General features: G+C 39.0%; 1 protein-coding gene and 1 long non-coding RNA gene across 16 annotated transcripts in view; one reads left to right on the top strand and one right to left on the bottom strand.

Annotated features, from left to right (window-relative positions):
- rapgef1b (Rap guanine nucleotide exchange factor (GEF) 1b) overlaps window positions 1-27,802 on the top strand; it is a 90,879-nt gene that overhangs the window by 27,450 nt on the left and 35,627 nt on the right. For 12 of the 13 annotated variants that reach the window (XM_088615403.1, XM_088615401.1, XM_088615405.1 and 9 more), the window contains exons 2-6: window positions 18,916-19,061; window positions 19,902-20,080; window positions 21,283-21,439; window positions 22,069-22,157; window positions 24,347-24,499. In XM_088615403.1, coding sequence (XP_088471529.1) covers window positions 18,916-19,061; window positions 19,902-20,080; window positions 21,283-21,439; window positions 22,069-22,157; window positions 24,347-24,499 — 724 coding nt within the window. Of the gene's footprint in view, window positions 1-2,286; window positions 2,394-18,915; window positions 19,062-19,901; window positions 20,081-21,282; window positions 21,440-22,068; window positions 22,158-24,346; window positions 24,500-27,802 lie in introns of all 13 variants that reach the window. The other variant, XM_088615404.1, reaches the window with a different exon arrangement.
- LOC148643999 (uncharacterized) lies at window positions 20,252-27,795 on the bottom strand. 3 transcript variants are annotated; one of them, XR_015928963.1, is made up of 3 exons: window positions 27,391-27,790; window positions 22,059-24,582; window positions 20,252-21,485 (listed from the first exon to the last, which is right to left on the bottom strand). It is a non-coding gene; the product is annotated as an uncharacterized LOC148643999 (long non-coding RNA). The 3 variants fall into 3 exon arrangements; XR_015928961.1 differs by lacking the exon at window positions 27,391-27,790 and adding an exon at window positions 26,860-27,366; XR_015928962.1 differs by lacking the exon at window positions 22,059-24,582 and having other exon boundaries at window positions 27,391-27,795.

The raw sequence follows: 27,802 nt of genomic DNA, 5'->3' as shown, positions 1-27,802 counted from the left end.
GCTGATATTTTCCACATATGTTCAATTCTACAGTTTTTAGAAGCTGGTGATATAATGGTGACCAACAAAACCTGCTGAAATGGGGCTGTTGAGCACAAGGGTTGGAGATCCCTGTTGAAAAGTAGTAGGTAGCAGTTGACAAGGTCACTTGGCTGAAAAGCAAGTATAAAGCTCCTTTTTGTAGCTGATCAAAGGCCGATATAGAATCTTACCATCACCAGCCCGCTCCCTGTGAAGTGCTGAGTGCACAATAAATTATTGTAAAGGATCTATCCCCCCCCCCCCCCTCCTCCCTTGGCCAAGTTAAAATAAAATGAAAGGAAAGTGTTTGGTCCATAGCTCAGAGTTTCCCGTGGGACTGAGCAGGCCTCGCCTAGGGCAGGGCCGGTTTCCTGAGAGGCAGCGGCACAGGACCAGCCCCGAGCCCTGGACGGCACGAAGGGGCCGGTGCCTGGCACTCGGGACTCCAGGACCCCCGAGGAGGGCGCGGCTCCCTTGGCGACTATTTCCTCCGCACCTCTCCTGCTCAACGGCGCTCATTGTTTTATCGCCCTTCAGAGCTGAAAGGAAGGCAAGAGGTTCTCACATTTTTGTTTTCAACGTCTTCCCCACCCATGCGGCAGAGAAGGAAATATCCCAAATTCTTCCCCCTGTCCCCACCCCTGTCCGCCGGCACGTTTTCTTTTCTGGCCGGGCTGGGAAAGCGTGGCCGGATGCAGCGCTGTCATACAGGCCGAGCAGTGTGTCGTAACAGGCCTGAGAGCGCAGAGCCAGCACACGGGGGAATGTCACAATCTTCTACTTCTGCAAAATACCCGCAGTTTCAACCCGTTCCTTCTTTTACCTCAAGACAGCTCGACTTAGCATCTTTAACTTCTTCCTTTCTAAAAAACACGTTCAAGTTTTCAAAAACTATTCTCAGACCTCAAATGCAGAGTATTCATCTAGCGATTTAGTGCAGGCCTTCAGTAAAAGAGAGCCAGCTGTTTGTGATGAGGCTTTCTTAAAAGTAAATCTAGGTAAATTTGAGTGTGCCATCAAGTTTCTTCTTGTCAAATGAATCTCTTGAGCTCTTACCTCTTCATTATAAAACCAGACAAGTACAGTACAATGTGTCAAGATGTTCCGATATCATTTGTGGATGTGTAGCAACTAAGAGATATCCACAATGTTTTTAAATGGTGTTCTGTTGTGTTTTTTTGTTATTTGTTGTTATTTGAAAGCTAGCATCCTCTCCCCGATTGAATGCTGAATACACAGCATGTTTTTGGATATGGTAACATGTTACGCAATGCAGTCTGCCCCATTTATCACCACAGTGTGTTGCAGTGCTATTTTTAAGAATGCTGTGTATCGCTGGTTTTAAGGTGTGAAGGCTATACATTTTAAGTCTGTGGCCCATGAGCTGTTTAGTATTAAATCATTTCAGCTGAGTATCTGCCTGTGCTTTTCCTATGTGCACATGAGGGCTGTGTCTGTGGGGAACACACTTTATATCATGGATTATTGTGAAGAGGGGAAAAAAAAGATACCCAGAGTCATTTATTTGTTTTGACTTTCTGTTTTCTGTCTGTTTTCCCACACAGCTTGGCTAGCTTGGCAACTAGGAGAAAGTTTCATTTGCGATTTTAATTAGCTCTTCACACATTCAGCTATAGTCTGTCGAAATAATGACACTACAGCTGCAATCTCCTACATCTTGGCCTATTTCTTAAAATTATCTTGCCAGCTCTTTTTTCAACCGGAATACATCTCGTGTAGTTCGCCAAGTTTTTTTTACAATGGTACAGTCTTTGGCTACACTGTAATAATAGGCTGTATAAAGTCATCCCTGTAAACTTTGCAACTGGCTTTTTTCTAGGGTGTGTAACACCAGTGGGAGTTGGTTGATTCCCACTAGCAGATTCTGTGGGGTCATCTTGACATTTGTCTACAGAAGGGGAATTTCTGTAGGTAAATCAAAAAGGTTTTGAAATATATAAAGCCCCCTGGTATCTCAAGTTCCTTGATACAAGTTATTGGAGAAGGATCTTCTTTTAGAATCAACATATTTTTAAATAGTTCAGCTCCCATGCTTTTTTGGGGAGAGAAGCAGGAACGTGACTCACCCACCTCACTGACAGCTCTGCTCTTAGGTCTTAGAACGCATTTCTCTTTGAGTCAGAAACAGAAGACGTCTTTTGGTTTTCATTTCATGTAGTTGGCAGGAAATTTAATAGCTTTCTGAAGCATTAACTTCACTTTGTTCTCTCTGCTGTCTCCTGTTTTTTTTTCTTTTTCAATCAGAAGTTCACATTCTCTTCTTTGATGTACTCTGACACCTCAGAGGGCTGCAGGAGGTGAGGTGCTGAGAACGCTCTCTCCTGACAGAAACTTGGGAACAGAACAGAAAGGTTAGAAATGAGAGCTGTCCAATCTGAGCGCCTTGTTTGTTTGTTTATTGATCCCAGAATCTTACTCTTCCTTATTTTGACAGATCCTGTTGAATGTGCTTCAACATTAGGGCTGGGTAGCTCCTGACATACCCCTCTTGACTCTTTGAGTAAAGTAGTGTCTCCTGTTTTTAATGCCTAAGTGAACATCCTCTTAGTTTCAACTTGTCCCAGTTTCACCGTAAATCCCAAGTTAACTGTACTGTAAATACTGTACTGCCTTATTGGTCTTTATCCCCACATTATTACAATGAGGACATTGATAAGATCATCTTGTTGATTCTTCAAAATCTATTCCTCATCTTGTGTTTAAAATGCTCATTGTACCTGTATGTGATGCTTTGCCTTTAGTTTAATTTGGTAAGTGCCTTTCCACTCTGGTATCTGTCTTTTGTTGCTGTTTCTACAAATGTGTTTGTTGCTCCCTCTGTTTTTCTGTCACTGGCAGACTTGACACGTTTTCTAACAGTACCATAGTTTAGATCATTAGTAAGAATCAGAGCAGTGGCCCCTAGTCAGATATGCAGCATGTTGTACTCCAGCAATAATCACACTCTGGTTTCTACATGTGCATTTTTTGTACATTAAGTTGTTAGTGGGTATGATCTTGGATTCTCACATATTAAGTTTTAAGAATCCGGTGTGGGCTCGAGTGGGGCTCAGCATAGGATGAGCTCTGTGATGAGGTGTTACGGGTTCGAGCCTGGGTAATTGTATAAGGTTAATAAAGAGATGTTATTATTATTAATGTTACTAGCTGACTGTGATAGTAATTCCTATCATTAATCAGTTAGGGCTCTCTCAGTAATGTTGGTGAGGAAATGCCTCTCACGCGTTTCATCCTGAACCTCGGGGACGAGGCTGTTGCTAAAAGACAAGTGGCTCAAACATGGGCAGGTTGGAGGAATCTGCAGTTTCAGGTTTACATAAAAACAACCTTTTGTATTCAGAGTGGTATGAAAGGCTTTCTGGAAGTTCAAATATGCTGTATTGTAGGCACAAACTAACCTGCGTTTTATTCTCATTGGTATGGTTGAAAAATTTAGGAGAAGCTGTTTTCTGCATATACTCAGCATATAGCTGAATAAGATCAGAGATGATGTCTTGTCTTTTTTTTCCAGTGAAATGACTTGTGTGGGAGGGGGAGAGCAATGAGTTACTAATCAGATCAGTATCTTCATAGGGGAACTTTTGCGTATATAGGCATTTGAGAACTGTGTAGAAAAAACGTATATGTGACGTTAGACATGAAGGATGAATCAAATGAATGTTAGTGATACCTTGTGTAATTGATTTTTTGACAGATAAGGTTGAATCAGTATTTACAGTAAACAATATCCACTCCTTCAGATTTTTTTTTGCCTTGCAGTATGCAATCTAGTAATTGAAAATTTGTAACATCACTTGTAATCCAGTCAGTTTTTTGTCTCACAAAGTAAGCTACATGTTATTTAATGAACTTTCTTAAAGATTTCCTCTGGAAAAATGTTTTGCAAGTGTGGTAAGAAAAAGGCATGGTTTTAACAAGTGTAATCAGATAATACTGGAATTTTTTGTGTAAAAAACGATGTATTCTCACATGGAAAGACAATAGATACAATAAAGGGAAGATTGGGATTTGGATGTAGTCTTATCTTTATTTATAATATAAATGTAATATAATAGCAATATATTAAAATGAATCTATTCATTCCCAGAAAACACATTTTCATCACTATTTTCTGATCTCTTTGTTGTCTGTTTCCCAACAAAATGTACAACATATGAGAAGCTGAATTTTGCAGCACTATCCTCCCCCATTCTCTGGTTAATTTGCTCAGAGCTGAAACAACAATTACCTATGCAACATCTATAATTCCATGCTGCACCCGGGCACTTGTCTATATTCTGCTCAGAACAAAGCCTGAAACTCAGGAAGAGAATCATTAAAATGCTTTGGGCTCTCTCAGACCTAGTAATGAGTTTGCAGTCCTAGTACAGCATGTCCTATTGATGTGTGGAAGGTGTAACTAAAATTAAACTGCCTATTATGTCCGTAGCACATTAGTAGTATTAGTCTTTTATAATTAATTACTTTTCAACCACTTACATCATGCTGTGCATAAGATAAAGGGATACACTGTTCATTACATGTCTGTGATGCATCAGTCCAGGTACTCTGCAAGAAATATTGTATCTTTAAGGCACAAAGACGTATGTTTAAGGCACAAAGAAGAGTCTCCTTGCAAATAAAAAATAACAAGTGTAACCAAATTTTAAAGTCTCGTGATAAGCTGTGGGTCTGATTGTTCTGTTGTTTTCTTACCTCTATGCCTATTATGGTGTTTTGACTTTCGATTCATACTTCCTATTCTCAGACAGAAAAAAGACTGGCTTTTCTAGAGCACCCGCGCCAAGAAATGAAGTGAAGATATGCTGAACTGTTTTGAAACTTAAAAAACACATCTTCAGTCGTGATAATGCACCAGGGAAATCTGCAGCACTAAAAAATCAAATTCAAAAACTGTCTACAGGGTACAAGAGCCATACTCTGCTCCATCCAGCTTGAAACATCCATCTTGTCAAGAAACTGTATACATTTTTTTTTGCTGTTTCTAACTAGTTTTGCAGGCTGAAGCACCACCCTGTACTCACCACCAGCTGCAGAGATTTCAAGCTGCAAAGGTGACATCATTTTGTATCCATGGCAGCAGGCAACAACAGCCTCCCCAGCTGTGAGCTTGCAAACATCAGGATACAATTGAGAAGGAAGTGTGGCTTAGAATCAGTGGCTTTGATTCAATGAAAAGAAGTAATTGTAGGATGGGAACTGAGGAATTAAAAAATGGATGCAGGTTACTAAATATCCACTGACATGTCCAATTCTAAGCCCTTCAAAATATGTTCGCAAAAGAGATTTTGTTTGATTTCCATTTAACCCGTGATTTCAGTGTTTTGAGTCCCTAACTGTGTTTTCTTTTTTTCTGTGTTCTGCATTTGAGGTTTCTTTTGCTATTTGGTCTAGTTCTCTGTTGCTTTTGCTGACGTTTTCTTGCCTGCAGTCTGAGATAAATGTAAAGAAGTGTCAAAATGTTTTTCTAGACTGCTCTACCATTTTAATCTTGCCTTAAATAACTGATTCCGAAACATTTATTGCCAGAAGCAGTTGACGGAAAAGACATTTGAATCCTTACGATCCTTTGAGCGGCTGAATCGGGTTAGGTTAGATTGGCGGTTTTGATAGAAGGGCTAGCTGATAAGTAGAAAACAAATATCTCTGTGCTGTTAAAAATTCCCAGTAAGCATCTAGATAAGATCTGGTGTCTATTTTAAATTCTCAGAAAATCAGTCATAAAAATTCAGAAATGTTGAAGCAAAAGTCATTGTAATTGTAGATATTTAATCTAAATAGTGTTATTCTCCAGAGTTGCTTCTTTAGGTTTGAAATCCTTTTTTTTGTTTGTTTTTTTATTTCAAACTCTGTTTGGAATTGCCAGCAGATGCGAATAATCTTTATTTTTTGTAGCACCTTTTGAAAAGCGTTCGTTTCATGGTGGTCTGAAAACTACTTGAAAAACTGTTTTCTGAGGACCTAAAGAACATTTCAAAGACAAGAAAACAAAGCAGCAATGGTAGTTATATTTCTGAAAGGTTTTTTTGTAATTAAGTGTATAGGGTCAATTTTAAAGCACCCAATGTGGCTGAGTGTAGTTGTGATGTGTGGCATCACTATAACAGTCACCCAAAGAGTGTAGATGAACAGTGGGAACACTTACAGTAGTTAACCAGAATCAGCTGAGCAAAGGTCATGTGAAGAGTTGCCCTAAGATTCTGGCTAGACACTGAGGAGCCATATCATGCAGAGCATTAAACTTAAGGAGAAGGATTTCAAAATCCATTTGAAACTTGACAGCACACCAGTGCAATGACTTTAAGACAGATGTGAGGGGATCACATCTGTGTGATCTAGTCAGAATGTTAGTTGCTGAATTCTGGCATCATAACTTGAGTGTAGTTGTAGAGACGTCTGCAAGTAGGGCATTTAAATAATGGAGAAACATTGTTTTTACGCTGTAATGTATTTTGAAGCAGAAAACATATTTTAAGGTTTAATATTTTGCCAGGACGAAAATTTTCTAACAAGTAGAAAAGCTTTACGTTATAATTATGAAGTTCAAAAGTCAATCCGGGATTGAAGATCGACCCCAAATTCTTCATTTTGGGATGAAACGCAAGCATAGTGCTGGCAACTGACAAGGTAATAGCAGTAACACAATTAAAATTATCACCCAGTCTATAAAAATCACTATCTTGGCTTCAGGTGTTGACATAGGGTTATCATCAGTATAGAAATTATAATTATAGTTTTAGCATTTGACCTTGAGGAAATATTAATAAAAAGATCACAGGGTCCAGTTTGAGTCATGTAGAATATCAGAGGGAGCCAAATGAACCTTGGACCTAAGAAACATAAGAGAAGGTTAAAGAAGTTAAGAAACTTTTTTAAGGGAAGTACCAAACAAACTCTCAAACGGAGTATTGAATTGCAGCGCTAAGATCTGAGAGAATTAAGTGCAACTGAATCAGCTGCACAGTACAGTATCAGTCAACCATCCTGGGCCCCTGCTACCATTTCTGAGCGGAAACAGGAGAGATGCGCGCTGTATACTGAAACATGCATTAGTTGCCTTTGTGATTTAGTCCCTGCTACCCCGCAGTGGAAACAGCAGAGCAAAGCATCAGATGTAGAACTCCTGTGGTTCTGACTAAAGCTGGAGAAAAAATACCTGACTTCCAACCTGCCCGAAAGATGAGGTGCAAAATCATTGTCTACAGCTCCCTGTTGGAATCACTCTAGTAGAGCTCTTGAGCTGCGTCCTGAGTAAGATTCTGTTGGAGGCCTATAAGCTCATACACAGGATCTTCTTCCAGATTTCATTTTCACAAAGGTCTTGAGAGCTTTTAGTGGTCAAGCCAGTAGTTCTCTTTTTTTGTACATGGGATCAGTTCTCTAAAGTCTTCATCGTTTGAGGATCTTGTAAGCTAAAAAAACTGCAAGAATACAATTGATTTGGGAATGCTACTTAAGGTTATAGCAGGGAGTGGTCAGCATTACTGCAGGAATCTATGCTGGTCCGTAGAGGGGGTTGAGAAACGTGCCTCTAAATAACTGAGGCCTTTTGCCTCTCTGTTCACAAATTCGTAGTTTTGCTTCAGAAGGCCAGAGCCATGTATTCAAAGGCTCAGAAGGAATTTATCTTCCAGGACCAGCTCCGGGTTTTCTGTACTTAGTTTGTCTTGGCAGAGCCCAGACCCCTTTTTTCTGGAGCACAACAAAATAGCTCATTAGCACGTTGCTGTCTTTGGTTTTATTTTTGGGGAATTTCATGAAGTGCTTGCTGCAAACAGAGGTAAACCCCATGCCCAGCAGGAGAAAGGGCAGCCAGTTTATCTGCAAATGCTGCATAATGCTAGAAAGTTTCTAATGGTTTTGGCAGTCCTTGGCTTCTGGTAGTTGGTAATTACAAGGTAAGCTTTTATTCTGAGAGCAGCGGACCAAATGGGCAGTTCATTTTGCTTCAAAATGCAGGCTGCTTTCCATGAGGATCTTTGCAAATTTAACTTGTTATACAGCACAATAAATAGCTTCCAAAGTTATAACTTCATCTGTCAGTCTATAGGAATTTTTTTTCTACATGTAATTGTTGTTAGTTTTTTTTTTCTCTTATAGACCCACCCAATGCGGAATCTCTGTGTCTTTGTATCCATACAGTTTTTCCAATTTTGTTTACATATATACTCACACTCGTGTGGTGTATATATAAAGTCTTAAAGTGAGGTACTGTATAGTTGACACCTGTAAGGAAATAACAACAGTGCTTTGGGGAGTAACTTAAATCCATTTCCTCTTCAGTCTCAATAGAGGCCCAGTGTAAATAATCATTATGATAACACCTGTCTTCCACAAGCAGACAGTGAATGGGAAGAGTGTTTGTGCTGCTGCTCCTTTGAGATCAGTGTCTGAGTCAGGAGTCCAATATACAACACCTCATATCACATATGAAGTAGTCAGTGGTGATGTGTGTGGATGCGAGGTTCATTGGTTATCGCTATCTCTTTAAAGAACCATACCGTTTTGAAGCCGATTGCAGTGGTGTTAAGTATGTTGCCATCGGTAAATCAATTTTATTAAAATACTTAAAAATTTGGCAGCTTTATCTTTGATACCACAAGACTGAATATTCACTGGTCTGGGAATAACCTGTGGTTCTTAGTACTATGGTCCTTTGTGCTAGGGAATCACAATTTATGGACATGTATAAAAGAGAGAAATTTCATTTGTATGTATACATATAAGTGGAATAAAACACACTAGCCTAACAGCACTGATATTTGTTTCTGACTTGATTTAATACCTAATACCTTAAAGTCTAAGAGTTCAAATAAGAAGTGGGTAGCTATTTAAAGCTTTATTCTTCATAGCAGACTAACAGTAAATGTCGTTGGAATTGCAATTCTGGCAATGTGGCAATGGGCAGCATTAGCAAGGGAAAAGAGAAATGAAATGCCATCATTTTGTTTTTCCATTGAACATTAGGATTTTCAGAATTACCGAAACGGAGGCACATTTTGTAGTTCAGAAGAAACCTTAAATGAACCTGTGATACTTAAGGAGAATGAACTATGTAAAATGTAATTTCTTTGATTCGATGATGTGTGTTTCAGATTCCTTTTCCCTCTGCTACTGGAAGAAACCCAGCAGCCCAGTCTGATTGCCCTAGCAGGCAGTTTCCATAGCGCTGGGCAGAGCTGATTGTAGCCAACTCTTGCACTGCCTTCAGGCTCCCGTGTGGCTAGGTCTGTCGGTAGCTCTGGGATGAGCTGCCTTTGTCTTTCAGTGGAGTGGAATTAACATTCCCACTGTAGGGAAACTGGGTTTATTTGTTCTTAAAGGGGAGGGGCGGGGGGGGGGGACAAGAGGAATATTGTCTTGACAGAATGACCTGTGAAAATAACATGGAATCGGCAGAGGAAAAACAAAAATGTCCTAGGTATTGTAAAAGGAGATTGCATCAGATGTTGTACATGATGGTGGATGCGTAATGCATTATTTAGCTGCTGTTGTTTCTGTAAAGAACTTTGTGTTTATGCAGCAACATTACAGTGCCACAGTGGTTTGTAGTTTCGGGTTTTCAGATGTTTCTGCCTTTAACAGCTGACTGAAACTTTGATTTCAGAAAGATAGAGTCACAGGTTGGGCTTGGGATGTATATGTACATTAAGAACCACAGGCCTTTGTCAGAAAACCATTATTGAGCTTGACTCTACTTCTCAAAAAAGCGTGACAAAGCACACACTCTGAGAAAACCCTTAACAGCTCCCACATCATCTGAATTTCTTTAGGATTTGCAGCACCTGTAGAACCAGAATGTTTTAAACATGACTGTTTTTTCTGCTGGTTTTCAGATTTTTTAGAATAAATTAAGTAATCAATAATTAGGTGATTTTCTTTTAATTGATTTCATTCAAGTAAAGGTGATGGGTTATTTGACTTATGATGCATCTGTGCTTTAGTTAATACCTTCTTCAGCTCTTATGGTGCTTAGTGTGTTGGCATAGATTTGCAAACAGTCCATTAGCATCTTCTTTAAAATTGGAGGAAAAGGTGCCTGTGATTCTATTGGGATGAGCATTTGTAGACAGTTTTCAGACGTGGAAGTGCACAGCTCATTAAATGTCCCTCTGTGAAGCTACAGTGCTGAGCAGGGACTTTTCACAACAAACTGCACATTCTATCATGCTTGTACCAATTTCCATGGCATCCGCAGTGCAAATTAATAGGAGCTTGAAGAAACTTGCCCTCTGATTTGAGGACCGAAACTGTGATCACATTCGACCTTCAGCTCTTTGCCCTTAACATTTAACTATTAGATGTTAAGTCTGGCAAACCATCACTAAAATCATTGACAGCACTCCACAGCTTTACACAGACAGCAGGGTCATAGACAGGGTCACAGCCGATGTAACCACTGTGTCTCAGGATTAGGCTCGAGCAGTGACATCTAAGATATGAGGGTACTGAATATATAGATATTGAATTATCTAGTATACCATAGATAATTCAGATTGTCAGGCTAAGTAATCCTACCTGTGCCAAGCCTATGAGATCTACATTATAGACTCATTTGAAACATGTCTGCACCACCCATCTTGAGTTATTTTTAAATGTCAGTGCACTGTAGATGCGGTTTCTGGAGTGAATTTATTGCAAGTTAAGTTCTCAAGTTGCCACTGTGAATTTATCTTAAATGCTGTCCCTGCCTAAGCCAGTGTTAGGCCTCAGCAAGGTGATGGCCTTTTTGTTTTTGTCATGTGATATGCCACAAATACAGAAAACGTCGGAATTTCTGATTTACATCTGAATATATGATATGAGATAGATACTGGTAGATGCAACACACGAACAAGCAGTTTCCCCTCGCCGATTCTTAGTTCTCAATATTTTGTTTATGAAACTGTAAATTTTTTTATGTAGCACATATGTGTTTCTGGGATTTTCCTATTATGCAAAACAGGGAGCCCATTCTTCTTACTCTACATGCATTTCATTTTTCTCCATAGCTCTGGAAGTAGCCAGTCTTATTCTTGCATTGAAATGATCATCAAGCTTTCGGTAGTTATCTGAACCTTTCTTGTGATTTATACAATGATTCCTAAATTCTCTGGCATCTCATTGAAAGTGAATGTTGGTTTTGCGCTTAAAATATGCTTTATTTTTCATGCAAAGCCTCAGTTGAATTGGTCTGATCCTTAAGTAATGAGTGCAGATAGTGGCGTGGTCACTCAGGGACATAAATGGGGGATCCTTCATGTTCTCTAGCAGAAAATTACTCTTTTACTCATAATCTCTTTTCATGATGAACATAGACCACATTTCCTAAAGGCAATACAAAATCTTATCTCCTTACAGAGTTCAGAAGAAGCAGTGCTTATAATGGAATATAGAGAGAGCCGTATGTATTGGATAAAGCCGTCAAAAAATGGATGGGTGTTCATAAATGTTTAAAAATGTCCTTTGACCTCTCTTAAAGGTCAATTAAAAAACAAAAACAAATCATGTCAGATTGCAAGATTTCTGCTTGCACATATATTAATTTCCCGGTTGTTGCATTTTCTATTAAAAAGGTTCTTTGTGTTTCTGCTTTACATTACTGTATTATTTTCGGCACAGTGTGGGTAAATAGCTCTGGATCATTTTCCCAAAGCTAAGCAGGAGGAAGTATCAGGAGGATGTATGCTCATGTCGCAGAGGCCTGACTGCAGAATGCTTCCCCTTCAACAAATAAATATAGAATATGCAAATGCAGGAGAAATAATTCAATTTAAAAGAAGCTAGCCAACAAAATGTGGACAGTTCATTTTGAAATCCTTAATTTTGTTGTCACCACTGAAATTTGTTTTCATGTGAACATTGAAAGCCAAAGGTGTTTAGCTACTGGGATTAATTCAAGTATAAAAACATTTTTGTGCTCAACTTATGCTGTTTGTAATTTAATAGGACCGCCTCAGATTACTGTCAGGATCATTGTAGTTAAATAAATGTGCTATTATACTTCAACAGGAGTAATGGACAGCTTCTCCATGAGAGGTTTCAGTCACTTAAAGAATGACATATAGTCCCTTCTGCACAGCAGTTTTGCATACTGTAGCATTTTCACCCTGTAGCAGGAACTTAATTAGTTATAGTTAAATTTGTACCCTTTAGGATGCGTGTTAAGCCCTACTGTGACTAATTAAGCTTATAGCCTGAAATTACTTCAGTTGTTACACAATGAGTACATTTTCTTTTTTTTTCCCCCAATTTTGCCAAAAGCGGGTCTTTCTGATTCCATCGTGCTGTAAGACTTTTTAGTTTATATAGGGTTTGGAGTTAAAAACAAATGAACTTATTTTACAAATATAAGAGGAATGTTGTATATTGCAGTGTTACTGTGGTGATAAAGTATTCTTACTCCTAAAAATAATGCCAGCTTTGTTGTATCAGTTTTGAGTGGAAAGGTAGAGAAGATTGTTCCTTTTTTTCTTGCTGCTAGAACATCTGGAAACATCTGTTGAGCAGGAGGGTAAACTCATCCTTCCTTTAGTTGTTTCCAAGGTGAAAGGAGCTGCACTCAAGGTTTAATAATAAACTAGCCCTATTGCTGTGGGAATGGAGCAGTAGAGGTGTTAGCAGCTTGGTTATGAGTGCAGCTGTCACAAAGATCCTGTGGGCTTAGTGAATAGAGCCTGTGTTTTGGCTTCAAATAAGATTGCATCAGGAGTTTGCACGCCCACTCTTCATAAACGAATGTCTAGATTCCAGCCTGCTGGAAATATTCCACTTCTACAACTTGTGCAAGAGAACACATGATTGGTGGGGAGCATTATTGGTGATGACAGTCTCCTGTTCCAGACGCCATTTAAAAATAGAATCACATCGGTTTTAATTATTTTTTTTTATGGAGTGCAACAACAAATGTGAACTGAGAGTCAACAGGCCTTCTTCTTAGCTATACCCAGGAGATAAATACTTGTTTTAATCAGGCAGTTAAAAGGTGATCATTGACATCACAGGGTGTAAATTCCCAGCATAATACTGATAACTCCAGTGACATTTGGCCATATTGTATGTTTTTCCTAGTCTTCATGCTAATGGTAGGACATTCAGTCAGTTGTGGAGTACAAATTCACATTTAACTCCACAGATATATACCTGGAAAATGTAAATCAAAAACATAGAAATTAGAAATTCCCCATAACAATGCAAATGTTCCAGCTGCCACTCCCAATTAAAAAGTCACATATATTTTATCATGTGTGTTTAAGTAGTTGTACTAAAAGTCATTTTAATCTAAATGTTTGTTAATGTTTATCGGTTGTGCCACTAGTCTACACAACTTTTCTTTTTTCTTGATTCAAGTGATTTTAAGTGATTCTTTGCTTTGAATTTCATTTTTAACTTTTGTTTTCTTACTAATTCATTATTCATACCAGTGAAGCATATGGTGTGTTGTTGTGAACACGTGTAATTGCTTGTTGCTGGCTGTGCCCAGGTCTGTTAAAGTGAATCACCAAGGTGTCCTAACTTAAGAAGTGGTGCATATTCTTCAGACACATTCAACTTAAGTATGAGCTGCAAGTATTTTGGATTACTGAAAAGGGTGACATTTTGTTCTTGGTGTATCTTTGCCATCAACCTGGCATGACCTGGCTTGTAAATGCAACAGATTTGACAAAAAGTAGATGAAGTTGTCATGCTTTACGTCATGAGCCAATGTTCATAATATCAGAGTCACTTGTAGTGATATACTGCTGTTCATTTTTACTCTATTGTTCTTTGCATTTAAAGGAAACATCAGCAAGTGACTTTATCAACCATTGTGGTTTCCTGAGGGGCTTTTTGTGCCTCAGTGACAATACCTATCCAGTCAGGGGGCTGGTGCCCTTTAGTAAGTACTGTGCTGCCTGAAATGGCAGTCAGCCTAATCATTTCACACCTCTCATTAGAGAAATTCGGCTGCAGGCTTTGGTCATATCTGACATATCGATGGTGAACGGGGTTCCCCAAACAGTGTAGTGCTGTTGACTCACTGCCTCAAGTTGTAGGATTGGGATTGGTCAGCCAGGGCTCTCCCAGTTCTTAGTGACCTGGCCAGCCTTTGGTTTCAGGGGTGCTTCCAGCTTGCCATGTTGTCACTGAGGACCGCACCCCTCCTCTGTCAGTATTGAACCTCCTGTGTGTTGCTGCAGATCTTGTCAATTGATTGATGAGTGAGAGGGTAGGATTAGTCTGTCAGTATGTCCTTGTTCTTCCCGTGCGGGTACTGCTGTCATCACTGGGAGATGAGTGTAAAATGACCATTAGCAATTGAATGGGTACAGTATATATATGTTGTATAAAAAAAAAATGGCCTTTTTTAACTTTAAAAAGGAGTGTCATAGAAGACCCCTCTGTAACTGGTAATATTATTTTAATCAATACTGTTTCTGCATGTAATTTAACTGATATCTTAAATTTACCGAGTCGGAGGTGAACAGTTGAAAACATGTTGTAGCATCTGTATCACAAAATCTGATTTAAAAAAAAAATGTATAGAGGTAATTATAAATGTATATGTATGTACAATAAAGATACATCAAATCATAACATCTCAAAACATACATACAAAAAGGGGAGAAAAGATAAAATTGGATCAGTTATTTCCCAGCTAGTTTATATAATTTGTAGATTCCTATAATTTATAATGATATACAGAAAAAAAAGCTTTTATAGCATTACAATGTAGACTTTGTTTGGACTTGCCCCATTCGCTGTAACATTTTCAGCATTAGTCACAAGTTTTTGAAAACCTGGTTTACCTTCCAATTTAATCCAAAGGGTAAGCAGGATTTATATCTTTCCAATTCACCAATTTATGGCTACAACTGAAATGGATAGAATTAGTTTTATTTTAATAGATGTCAATTTGCAGTCAGAAAAGTGTTTGTGTGTGTGTTGAGCTGGACACAGAGAAACTCTTCCAAGGATGTGATCACATCAAATGTGCTGAACACTAGATAAACCAGCTGTTTGGCTTATTCACAACTCCTGCTCTGTGAACTTGCACATTAGAAAGGCCATGTTCTTCTATAAATTGTAATTTTTACTTTTTTTGTTTTTTTCTCAAGATCCTCTTTTCCATACAAATCTCAGATTCTAATGCATTTTAACCACTAGAGCAGATTTCATTTTGCTTATTGTACTTCATGACTTATTCTGTTGTTATTCTATTACACACTGTTCTTTGTCATTTTCTAGTGTTGCATCTTCCAAAACATCCTGTAAAGGGTTTTGGGAGGACATTAGAATGAAGCTAGGTGGTGATTTGTTTTTCAGTGCCACCAGACTGTTTTTAGCATGTGAATATAGCCCTCTGTAGTACAGTGAGGTATCAGCCCCCCTGTCTGGAACAGGATACTTTCTGGAGTGGTAAACATCTCAATATTGATGCAGCCCCATGCTTGTGAATGACTCAGATCTGTTCCAGCTTGAGTTAGAAGTGGGACTATGGAAAAACTGAAGGAAGAAATTAGATTTGTCACTTCGGAGCAGTTATTGTAGTTATTGTCTCTAAACTGTCCTTCCTGACACTGCCTGCTTTTCATTTTGGACATTTGTTTTACCTGCTGTCATCTTATAAATACAACTCCTGTAAAGCACGAGTCGTTACATTACTTCTAGCTGCGACACCCCTGTGTTTTGAAATATAGACCTATGCAGGTACAGGCCAAACATTTTGTCTCCCTTTTTAAGTTAGGGAATTCACTTAACTAATGTGTACTATGTTGAATGAACTTAACCTAGAGACCTGATTTCTGTGTAAATTCCTTTTAAAATGTTATGGAGCAAGCTTGTTGTGTCGTCAGTGTTTCACGTCTGTAACAACTGACATGATCATGACATGAGATGTGTGTAATTTTACAGCAATAGTATACTAGTTCTTTGTTCAGTTAAGAATATTAGAAGCCATTCAGTCCATAGTTAAGTGTTCTTATCCAGCCTTTTGAAAAAGTGAATTCTAACGGTTCCTTTGAATTGGTGGAATAGTCAATGTTTTTGTATAATTTTATGACGTGAGCTTATTTTCAAAGATTGTACACCCGAGTAAGTACAAATGTCATGAGTCTTGGAATAAGTCAGATGATGGCTGTTTGGCAGTACTGACTGATTGAGCTAGACTCAGCAAGTCTGAGAAAAAGCTGCACGTTTTTGCTGTGAATCAGCAATTTGAAAAACTGTGACAGCTGAGCACTGGAAATAAAGCAGACAGAAAAAACGTAAAGATTTGAAAAATACAGACAAATGTTACCATTACTTTGTCTGGTGGTTTAATTTATAGCATAAACCGGTTCCAGACTGCCACTTTAGAATGTAATGCATTACTAAAGCATAATTACATAGCAGAGGTGTTCCTGAGCCTGTTCTTGATTTTGTTGCTTTTTTGAAAATTCAATTTCATTGAATTATGTCAAGCACATTTCTTTAGTAATGCCAATTAAAGATAATCTTGCTTCTTTGAATTTATTTAGCTGTTTTTATTGTATGAACCACAAAATTAAGCAATAGGACAACTTTGTATAAGAAAATAAAAACAGTAAAATCCTAATGAAAACACATTTTCAGGGTTTTGCAACCTGGCGGACAGTAAGTCAAAAAGTCAAATGTTTGTGCTTGTGGGGAAAAAAAGAAAAAACACTTTAGTAACGGGGGGGTCTGGAGCCATGTTTCTCTCTCTTCAGACATCTTCTGGTTTTATGGCCCTGTGAGGTGCTGAGAAGGGATTGTGTGCTGTGTGGTCTCTGAGTTGTGTTTGAGCCCACATCTGAAGTGGCAAGGCATGTCGCCAATAGCTGTGAAGAAATGAGTCAGCCATGCAGGGTAATGGCTGTAACCAGGATGCTAATGAGATAAGTGTCAAGCGTATATAGGAGTGACATGTCATTGGCACACCATCGCCCACACACATACAAGCTGGCCACTGTGAAAAATCCACATTGGATGTGGAAGGTTAGAGAGCTCTTTCTGTAAATGCTGTGGACCCTCACAAGAGTGGTCATCCATTGACAGCACGATAAATGTCAAATCATTATTTCTTTCCAGTTTAAAGGCAGATTTTTTCTCCTGAGTGAAAGTTGAAGAAACCAGACAGTTAATTGGTAAATTAAACAACTCTTTATTTTAAGAACATAACAAACACTTGCCAACCAGCAGAAACATTAAACAAATCTGAGGTAGAGAGTATTCAAGTCTTTTTTATGTCAAAATATGCATGAGTAAAATTTACAAAATAAATATCTTTATTTTTAAAAATTAATTTACTGCAGTGTGATAAAGCACACATAGAAGATGGCTCAGACAGACTGCAAAGTTTAAAGTGCTTTGTTTTATGTCTGATCGTAAAAAGCCAAAATATCTCCAAATTTCCGAAGTTGAATGACCTTTTCTGTCGAAGAAGTCATCGCCCTTTGAGCTGGTCGTTGGCAGCACTACATTTGCTTAAGTGTCGCTCATTTCTCCACTCTAACTACAATCCTGTCAGCCACCACCGTGTGGGTAAACGACACCACGTTAGCTGTCCGGTCTGCAACACGCACACACACTCGGGCATTATTTTGTGCGCATGCGCAAAGCATAAACATATATATCGAACTTTTGTTAAAATTATATCGAGGAAAATTATATCGCGATAATTATCGTTATCAAATTATCGCCCAGCACTAGGTGGAAGAACTGCAAGGAAGTCCAAGTTGCTGTGGCAAGTGGTGTCAGTAGACCAGTAGGTGTCACTCTTCCAATTCTGTCCCTAGATAGCGACAGCGGACTTTGTGCTGAAGGAGGTGTCATCTATTGGATAAGAACCTTGTTAAATCGAGATTCTAGCTACTTGGTCAAGGGTCTATGGCATCTCATGGCACTTTTACAAAAAAGTATGGGTGTTAAACCTGGTGTTGTGCCTAATTCCACTCTGGGCTAAGCCTGATCTGTTGTGTAGTGGGGCTGAGACATGTCACCCAGGGCACCAAAGAGAGCAAAACTTCAGTGATGGGTGGCATAGGCCCCCTTCTATGTGTACAACTTTTTGGGAGTCTTCAAGAGGAAGAGTGATATATAAATGTAAGAAATTATCCTCTTCCTCCAGCCTGCTGGTACAGGAAGCAGAATGTTTTTTCTCCTTCGTAGTAGAGTTCTCTCACTTTGAAAACAATTGAGTTGCTTGATGGAGATCAATGCGTCACCTGGTTAAAAATTAAGATTACCTTAGAGATGGATAAAATTCCAATTACTTTGTAATAAAAGGCTTGTCCCTGGAGTGTTGTTGTCTGTTGTCTTCCTGCTGCTCAGTCCTGTTATCATAATCTGTGGCACAGTTGCAATATTCTTTTATATACATGTGGGCAAGCTTGTGCGCGAACACAGTATTCCCCAAACATAGGATTCTGCCTGCCTTGTCAGTGCTTTTTATGCAACTACCTGGACAGCAAACGGAATTTATTTTCAATTTGTCATATGTCAGAAATGTGTGCACGTTTTCTGCTTTGAAGTTGTTATAAGTGTATGTATTAAAACATACATAATGGAATCGAATTTTCTTTTTTTTAATCTTCAGATGTTCCTAGGATCCGACATCATAACTTGATACTGTTTAAAATTAAAAAAATCAGGGTCCTCTTAAGTGTGGCATAGGTAGGATGTAAACAGTGATCAGATCATGCAGTTTTACATTTTAATACACTTGGGGTGGACGTTTTCCAGCAGAAAACGGGGATCAGGCCACCTGTTTGAAATAGTTCAGGACAGTGGTGGCGGGGGAAGTGAAGTCATGTGAATTCCTGGTGGAAAAAGCTTGATCTCTCTTCAGTATCTCTGCAGAACCCAGCTTCTTTTTCTTGCCTCACTTTTTTCCCTGCCATTTTTTTAAATCAGATTCCCAGCGATCCCACCTCTCCTCCTTCACCATGAAGCTGAAGGACAAGTTTCACTCGCCCAAAATAAAGAGGACACCGTCGAAAAAAGGGAAGCAGGTGCAGCCCGAGCCTCCTGTCAAAGTGGCAGAGAAGCCTGTGAACAAGGTCAGTCGATCGTGGGAATTCGGACCACTGGGACAGGTTTCCTGCATCTCTGGGAATTCTGTGATGTTGTTTGCTTGCTTCTTTGTTGTTTTTTTCCCTCTTCCCTTTATTTTCCTCCTTACTGTTGTCATCTCTGGGGAATTGCAGTCCCTTCAGTCCAGAGGTACAGCCCACATTGGCTGCAATCATGCCTAACTCCAGAAAGAGCAAGGAGACAGTTCCTCTGTCATAACTCTGCACTCTGCAGTGTGGCTTCACTTCAGTCCTGAGCATTCCTTTCAGTTCAGTTATTGTGTCCTATTACCCTGAATTCCACCATGTTCATTTTTTTATAAAGTTTGTGAGACTGTTAATTAAAGACTAGTGTGGGATCTTTATAGGTACACATCAACACAGCTGAAAGTAAATCTTGTATTATCATCTTCAGCATTCTTTTTAATGTTTTTGCAATTGTATAGCTAGTTTTCTTAACCCCTTGTGATGAAGAGTGTTCAGGTTAATGGACCAGAATAGTGATGTAACTTAACAGGGATATTAATTCTTGGAGAAATGTTTATCAAGCAGAGCAAAATTGTGCACAAGCTCCTGCCTCTGAGAGTTATATGCTGTTTCTTTAAAACTTGAGTTCTTTGAAAGACATGGCATATAAGACGCTTTCTTTCTGCTGTTTCATTTCTTCTGCTGTAAAAGACCAAACAGAAACTCCCAAAAGTCCAGGTCTGGAGATATCAAGAGAAGACAGAGTAATGCTGATGTTTTGGAGTCTCTGGAACAGGTTTGACAGCTTGACAATCCAACTAGACTGTCTCACCCAGATTCTTCGTGATCTGCCCCCCCTAGAATCTGAGTCGATTAGAGGAGTACGAGAAAGATGTGGTGAGCGCCCTGCGTTACTTCAAGACCATCGTGGACAAAATGGTGGTGGACAAGAAAGTGCTGGAGATGCTGCCTGGCTCGGCAAGCAAAGTTCTGGAAGCCATCCTCCCACTGGTTCAGGTGGATTCTCGGGTACAGCAGAGGTGAGCGGGGCAGAGTACACAGTGCCGAGCACTGTCTGGGGAAACATGGGCCACCGCTAGCTATCAGAAGGAAGTTTCTTACTGCAGTTATTTCCACTGATACCAAGAAGTTATGTTTTAGAGACATACATTACATTAGAAACAAATGAATTTGCGTCTGTGACAATTGGATTGTAAGAGCAGATTTATTGGGATAGAAAAGCAGGTTTCAGAAAATGTATGAAGGAAAGAACAAAGGTCTCTCAGTAGGAACTCTTATTACAGTCAGTTTTAATGACAGCCCATCTAGAAAGTTCACTAAAGCAAATGTGTCAGTAAAAGAATACTTTGTGGACTCCAGACTAAATTTCAGGAGACATATAAGGGAATGCTGCGCTAACATCTGTATATTCAAACGTTTCAATAGTTGTTTTTTTTAAATAATTTCTCCTCCTGGTGAATTCTGGTGATAAGCAGTCAGGTAATAAGGCGGCACAGGTTCCATTTCAGTTTGGGCTAAATCTCATTGTCTTTGAGTCATTTTAGTACTAAGAAGCCAATGACTCAAGCCACAATAAAACCATCGGATGTGGTGGGCAGAGAGTCGATCACTGCTTGTCTGAATTATTTTGGCGAACATGCCTCCAAGTGTCATCTAATAAAATGACACTTAAATTTTGAGCAAGGTTGTGGGTTGGATCTTTTTGCTTTTTAAGAGAGAACAAAGATATGGCCTGGATAAAAATAACTGGGGAATTAAGTGGACAAACAGATACACCAGTTATTTTTTTTTCCATTGTTACCTTTATTAGTGATTTTTATCAGAATTTATTGTTTATGGATTGTTGCATAGATAATATTGGTGACAGTCATAAGAAATTAATGGGTAGCGTTGGCTACAGCTAAACATTACTTTGAAGGCTATATGTGAATGTAGTAAAATGAACTATTTTTCATTAGACAGTATGGTTCTTTGAATACATTAATATAATTTATGAAAGAGGCTCATTTTACTAGCATGCTTTCAAAGTATTTGATTTTTTAACTGGCTCAAAAGAGGCTCAAAAGATCTCTTTTGGCTTTGCCGGTTGTTCTGTAGTTTGTAGTTGTGAGATCTCCGAGGGTATGATGTGACAAATATCATGTGCCTTCGCAGTCACTCCAGGCCTGGTTACATCAGGCTGAAGTCTTCGTGCTTAAATGCGTCTCCCATATCCTTACAGCTCTGCGGTGTCCTCGTGTCTCAATCGGGTTTACCAGAGCTTGGCCAACCTCATTAGCTGGTCCGATCAGGTGATGCTGGAAGGGGTGAATCTTGAAGACAAAGAAGCCATTGTCACGGTAACCGGGGTTATAAAGGCAGTGCTGGACGGAGTGAAGGTGGGTTTAGCCTCTTTCTGACACGATGTCTCAAATGCTGACATACCTAAGTGAGACCAATAATTTAGGTTACTGCCAAGTACAGTGCTGCCTAAAGTTACTTTGAATTTCTTGAAGTTTACTTCATATATAACCTCAGGATGGCATTCTCAGGTTTGGCAAAATGGTATTTACAAATCAAAGGATTCACCACAAATTCCTGATATGGATCCAATTAGGCCTACCTGCAGTAGGGTCCAAAAATAATAGTGGTCTAACAAACCTAACAGCTTATAGCAATGTTTTGCAGTATGTTGCTTTATGTTACTTTTCCTAGGAGTGCATAATACAGTTTTTTGGAAGGAAAGCCACAATCCATAGTTGATTTCCTGAAAATAGTTATTTCTATAAAGTTTATCACCTGTACTTATGCAGATGGGTCTCAAACTGTCACTATCTGACCTCACTGCTGGAAGGATTTGGAGAGCTTTTACTTTTTTGGTCTTATTTTGTTCATTATTAACACATTTGTTGCCACCTAGGTTTCATGAACCTGCTGCAGGGATGAAACACCCACAGACATTGATCCATAACCAAGCCCCTGTTTTTGTGCTCTTAAATAGTGTCTTATGGTATTTACATTTCTGCAGGAGCTTGTGAAGCTCACAATTGAGAAGCAGGAGCATCCTTCTCCCACATCCCCAGTCAAGCCAGCACTGTCTGCCTGCAAATCAGAAAGGTGAGGATGTTCCTTATACTCTTAACTTGCATTAACTGAAAGTAATTTAAGCAATATTTCACAGTCACTTGTCCTACGTTGCTTAAGTGCAAGGATGGTTTACACTTTAAACACTGTCGCAGGGCTGACAATTTTCCAAGTATGACCTTTAAAAAATTCTCTTAGTGTTTCTCATTTAAAACACTTGGCGCTGACAGGTTTCCCTTAAAATTGAAAAACAGTCTTATTACTGCACGTCTATTGGCAATGTAAAATCTGTTGCTGTTCTCTTTCCTTTGCAGTCATTTGTCAATGATGATGACAAGTTTCAGAGATTATCTGATTGTAGTTGGTGTTAGTTCTGAATCTCCAGCTGAAAAAACTGTATTGAAAAAAACATTAGGTCTCATCTAGTAATTAATTTAAAGGGGAACTGCAATGGCTTTTTTGTATTTCAGGGTTAGAACGAATCACCATTGATGAGTGCATTGTAGTGAATGTAAAATATACATCACAAAATAGGCGAAAATTTCCAGGTTTGCGCAGCGCCATATTGCGCGATTCAGAACGAGGCAACCAAGCTTCTGGTGAGGCAAAATGTCCCTATTTCATTGGCTCTTTTAATCCAGTAGAAATATTGCCCTCGACTCATGACTCTCGATTTTGAGATGGTGTTGCCGAGAAATACTATTCGCTTGTTTACTCTGCATGCAGATAATCTTGGAACATTGTCTGCGGCAAAGCCCTGTACTTATTCCCTCGTGCATTGCATTACATTAATCATTGCAGCGACTAGTGAGCAGGAATGGCCGCTTCATGTCACAATTCTCGCAAACCCGTGGCGAGACCAGGGGTTCGTGGCAACATGGTGATTTTGTATTTTCACAAAGATCACGATTTTGGGCCTAATTTGGAATTTGTAAAACTTTTTGACACTGTCAATTAATTTATTTCATTACCGACATTTGATAACCGGTCTGGGAAATTGGGTCTGCAGTTCCCCCTTTAATAGGTTTGTGTCCATTTTAGGTGAGGCTGTCGATATGTAAATAGTTATTTCGGGAAAATGGTAAATAAGGCATTTTTAACTCTGAAACCTGTGCTAGCTAGTATCAACAGCTAGTAGCTGTGTCATAGAGTACCAGACATGGTTATAATATTGTAGTATGAATTAATGGATATTTAAAGGTCTCTATTATCAGCTGAATCAGTGATTCTTCCAAGTGTAAGAATGCTGCAAACTTACTCATTTTCCGCTGTGAAAGTACTACCAATATTTGCAACAATAAACCAATAATTGTAGGCTACAAAATTTATGATAAGCAACTGCTGCATTATTGATCTTCAGTATTGTCAATGTTAATTTCCATCACTAGTTTCACCCAATTCTCAGCAACTAACCTCCAACCAACATAACATCTAATGTTTAAAAACAAAACTTTATTGATAACATCAAGTGTCAAAATATTACATTATTTTTAGTGTCCCTCAGATATTGAAAGGTAGGAAGTGCATGTGCAAAACTATGTTTAATTCCTTTGTGTCTGATGTTTCCAGTTGACAGGTGTTAAAACAGATGTTATCTTGCTGAGGATAGAAGACCTTAGACTTTTTTGGTCTGCCATCACTCAACATTAGTAGCTGCTTTTGGCATGTAATTATTTAGAATTAGCTGGAGAGTTTTTGATAGTTCAGTTGTGGGTCTTTTTTATTTTGAGCAAAGTAGAGTGAGGGTAGGGTTATTAATATGCTACATTATGTAAATACATCAAGCACGGAGTCTGAATTCACGCTAATGATATGAAAAGAAAGTACTGTGGGTTTATGTGACAGTCTTTCAAAATAGTAGAGCACAAAGCAGAAGAACGCTAAAATACTAAAGATAATGTAGACGTGCCAAAAATCATTTTGAGCTTAACTGCAAAACATTCAAGTCATAACATGAGTGCAGTATTGAATGACTTGTGCTGTTGGATGATTAAAAACCTTTGGCCACTCTTTGGTGGTGTTGAATTAAAAAAAACAGTTATAGATGAACTGTTTTGCTCTGGTGGTAGTTTTGGTTTTACCGGAATCTTTTCGCCTGAAAGTCTGCTAATCACTTTCCCTCTTGTTGTCTTCTTTCTTGTGTTTTCTTCTACCATTTTGTATTCTTTACCTTATCATTTTATGTCGTTATTGACTAAACTGTGCCCTTCTGAATTCTGCAGCACTGCAGAACTTCCTCTGAGTGAGCGGGAGAAAGAAATCTTGTCCAAAACCACACCCATAACGCAGTCCACAGAGATCCTAACAGACGTCACAGATGAAGACGTGGCCCCACCCAAACCGCCTCTTCCTGGGCTTAAGGTCCCTGAGCACAGGTGAGGCTGCGTATCCAAAGCTGGTGAATTCTAAATCTATGTAGTCTCTTCTTGAAGGTACCACTCAAAAAAGTAGGAATTTCCTGAAACAAGGAAACAGTGGTTAGCATTGCTGCCTCACAGCTCTGGGGCACTGGGTTGAATTCCAGATGAGGGGTGCTATCTGTGTGGACTTTATATGTTCTCCCTGTGTTCGTATGCTCTTTCTCTGGGTTCTCTGAGTTTTTTTTTCCCTACAGTCCAAAGATACACTGGTAGGTTAATTCTGGGAAAACTGGCCCTGATGTGGGTGTGCTTGCCCTGCGATGGACTGGCATCCTGTCCAGGGTCTTTCCCACCTTGTGCCCATTGCTTGTCAGGTTAGGTTCCGGCTCCCCTCTGGCCCTGACTTGGATTAAGCGATTAGAAAGTGAATGGATGGATGGTGATACTTTTGCAGCTTCACAGATCACTATACTTATGTGAGTCTTTTGCTGTAAAGTCACCAGGATCTGCAGCTGTTTTCAACAGTCTGACTGACAGGCGATGGATGTCCCTGTGCTCCACCAATTGCGGGGGGGCTCCGGGATACCAAATATCGAGAGGCCCTCTGTTAGAAGTATTTGTCTGTTTGGCATTCTCTGTGAGCCAGAACAGTAGTGTGAGAATTTACATGGATATTCTGGGGATGTTTCAAAATAAAGAAATGTGTTTAAGGCTGACTGCCATCATTTATTTTCTCAGTGTTTTTTCACTTGATCAGCTGTTTAGGTCATTTCTGAAGTACAAGAGAGGTTTTTTTTTAAATCATTGCTTTTATTTAGTATCTGTGTCTTCTAGTCATTGGGGAGAAAAAAAAAAACACATTTAAACCAGCTGGCTGTTTTCATTTGTATTTTTGGTGGAAAATTACGTTTGTCTCCTTTGTACAATATGGAAGTAGATTCCTGGTTTGACTTAGCCTTCAGATCTCGTTGCTTTGCGGAACCTTTTTTAAATGTGGTAGCATGTCATAACTCTTTTTTGCTTACACCTTATATTTTTTCTTTGCTGGTGCACAAAAATTGAATAAAAAAAGCAAAACAGTGGCTTAAACATATTTAACAATATTACTGTATGGATGGGGAGTTTTTGAGTGGTGAAAACTGATGAAGTAGAACCCACTAGGCCAGTGAGGTTCTTACCGTAACATTAACTCATAACAGCTGTTGTGTTTCACAAACACACACCTCTCATCTTACACGACAAACCTGTGTCTGTGTGGTTAATTCTCAAGTGGCTTAGGAGGGACATTTTGTGTACTTGTCAAGGCTGGGTGTATTAGAACTGTATGTTCACACCAGGCAGAAAATGTAGAGGATGTGTTTTTGAATAGCATATGCATTTCCTGTCTTTAAAATACTAAATGAACGCAACTTACCATGTTGTAGAGTATATGCACTGTACTATAAATACATTTCTTATGAAGAAAGTGTTTTTTTCAGGTTAAGTCACTGACTACACACACACAGCTTCCTCTTGCTTTGCACTTGTGACCTGCCACTGGATCAACTCTTAGAAGTGTGCATCACAGCAAGCCTGCCTTTGACACAGAGCCCGAGATGACAGACAAGATAGCTAGGTGAAAGCTAGCCCTTTCACTTCCACTGTTGTTAGATATAAAGCGAATATGTTCTCAGGATTTTGTGTTGCTAAAAAAAAGGCTTGAGCCCTGTAATTTAATGTTCCAGTGACTTTCGTCTTTGCATTTTCCACGATTCTCAGCTCTGTGTTCTGTTTGTTGTGTAGAAATGTGCAGCGCAAGAGACAATGTATGTACTCTTTTTCTTCAGACTGCAGGTGTATAAATTGGTGAATTTTATATGAATGAAAACCTTGTTTCTAATAAAAATTAATTAAGTACATACTTCCTTCCTGCTTCTTATCCTGAGCAATACTGAACTTTAGGTGCTGCTTTAACTTGATGCGCATGTTAATTTCATGTTAATATTAATGTGTCATTGGTCATCTTTATATCTTGTTCACATGTAAAGAGCACTTTGCTTTTCCTACCAGTTGCTTCTTGGTTGTCTAGAATAGTTTCCTTAATTTCATTGCACTGTGACCTCCTCCTAACGACAAATATTGCCAAGTCCCCTGCTTTTCTGCATAAATGGTTAATACATTACTTATAATTGCATTACAAGACTGTATTGACAAGCACTAGTCAGTAGTTGAATTTACAATCCAATTTATAATTATTTTATTTGATTAATTTAATTTGATGATCAAGCACGCTTGAAGCAAGGCTCTGTGATCTGAGGTAAAGACAGATGGCATCTTCAGCTTCAAGAAGGGTTTTATATTATTTATACATTATATATTATATATGTATAACTTACTCAGTAAAACCTTCTGTCTTTCCTTTGTCAGACCCCACATCACACACTGCAGCTGTAGATCCTCCTCATAACTATATAAATCCATATTTCACATACAGTATTTGCACTTGAGATTGATTGTCTCTTATTGTGTTACTGCTATTTGGTTCATTGCTGTTAGAATTTGCTCGGATGTAAGTGACTTTTTTTCATAATCCCCCTTTACTTCAGAAAATCTTCCAGTGCTAAAACTGCTGCAACTTTTCAAACTGTCTTGAACGAGTTGGTTGCTAGGTAACCGTTCCAGACAGTTCAGACAAGGGCATGCCTGAGTAGGGCAAGTGACGCATTGTCAAAATAAAATAGCTGTAATTATTGATTATTATTGGTATTATTATGACTACTATTTGAAGCGTTTGTCCTTTTTTAAATTATATAGAACATGCATTTCAGAATTGCCCATTTTAATCAACTCCATTGAAAGGAGCTGAAGAGTCATGACCCACCATTTAAAAACTTGTTTTATAAGTCATGGGCAAGGTCAGCTCTTACCATACTTGTATTCTTCTAAAAACACACTTCAGACTCGGTGAATGCAGGAGTTTTCTTCAAGTCCAGTAAGAAACTGTGTGCAGTACTCCAGCCCCACTCCCCCTCCTGTCTCCTTCCTTCTGGGTGGATAATTTGCTTCTTCCTTGTATTCACGGTAGCTCACTGGATTCAAGAATGTGTGGCTGCAAAAGCCCATTGCCAGAAGTGAAGGAATGTAGCTAACCACAGTGCATTCCTGGTCCGCCGCCAGCACTATAGCAGGCACCCTGTGCATCTGAGCGCTCTTATTCATAGACCTTGTTTTCAGTTCCTGTCCCGACGACAGAACTGTTTATGGAAGGATGATTGACTGGGTCACACTTAAGATATGAAGTAGGGATGTTTTCACTTAGCTTTAAAGCCCAACTTTCCT

Source organism: Lepisosteus platostomus, chromosome 21 (genome assembly GCF_059453375.1).
Source record: "Lepisosteus platostomus isolate fLepPlt1 chromosome 21, fLepPlt1.hap1, whole genome shotgun sequence".
Taxonomy (NCBI): Eukaryota; Metazoa; Chordata; class Actinopteri; order Semionotiformes; family Lepisosteidae; genus Lepisosteus; species Lepisosteus platostomus.
This window is presented reverse-complemented; position numbering and strand designations above follow the sequence as displayed.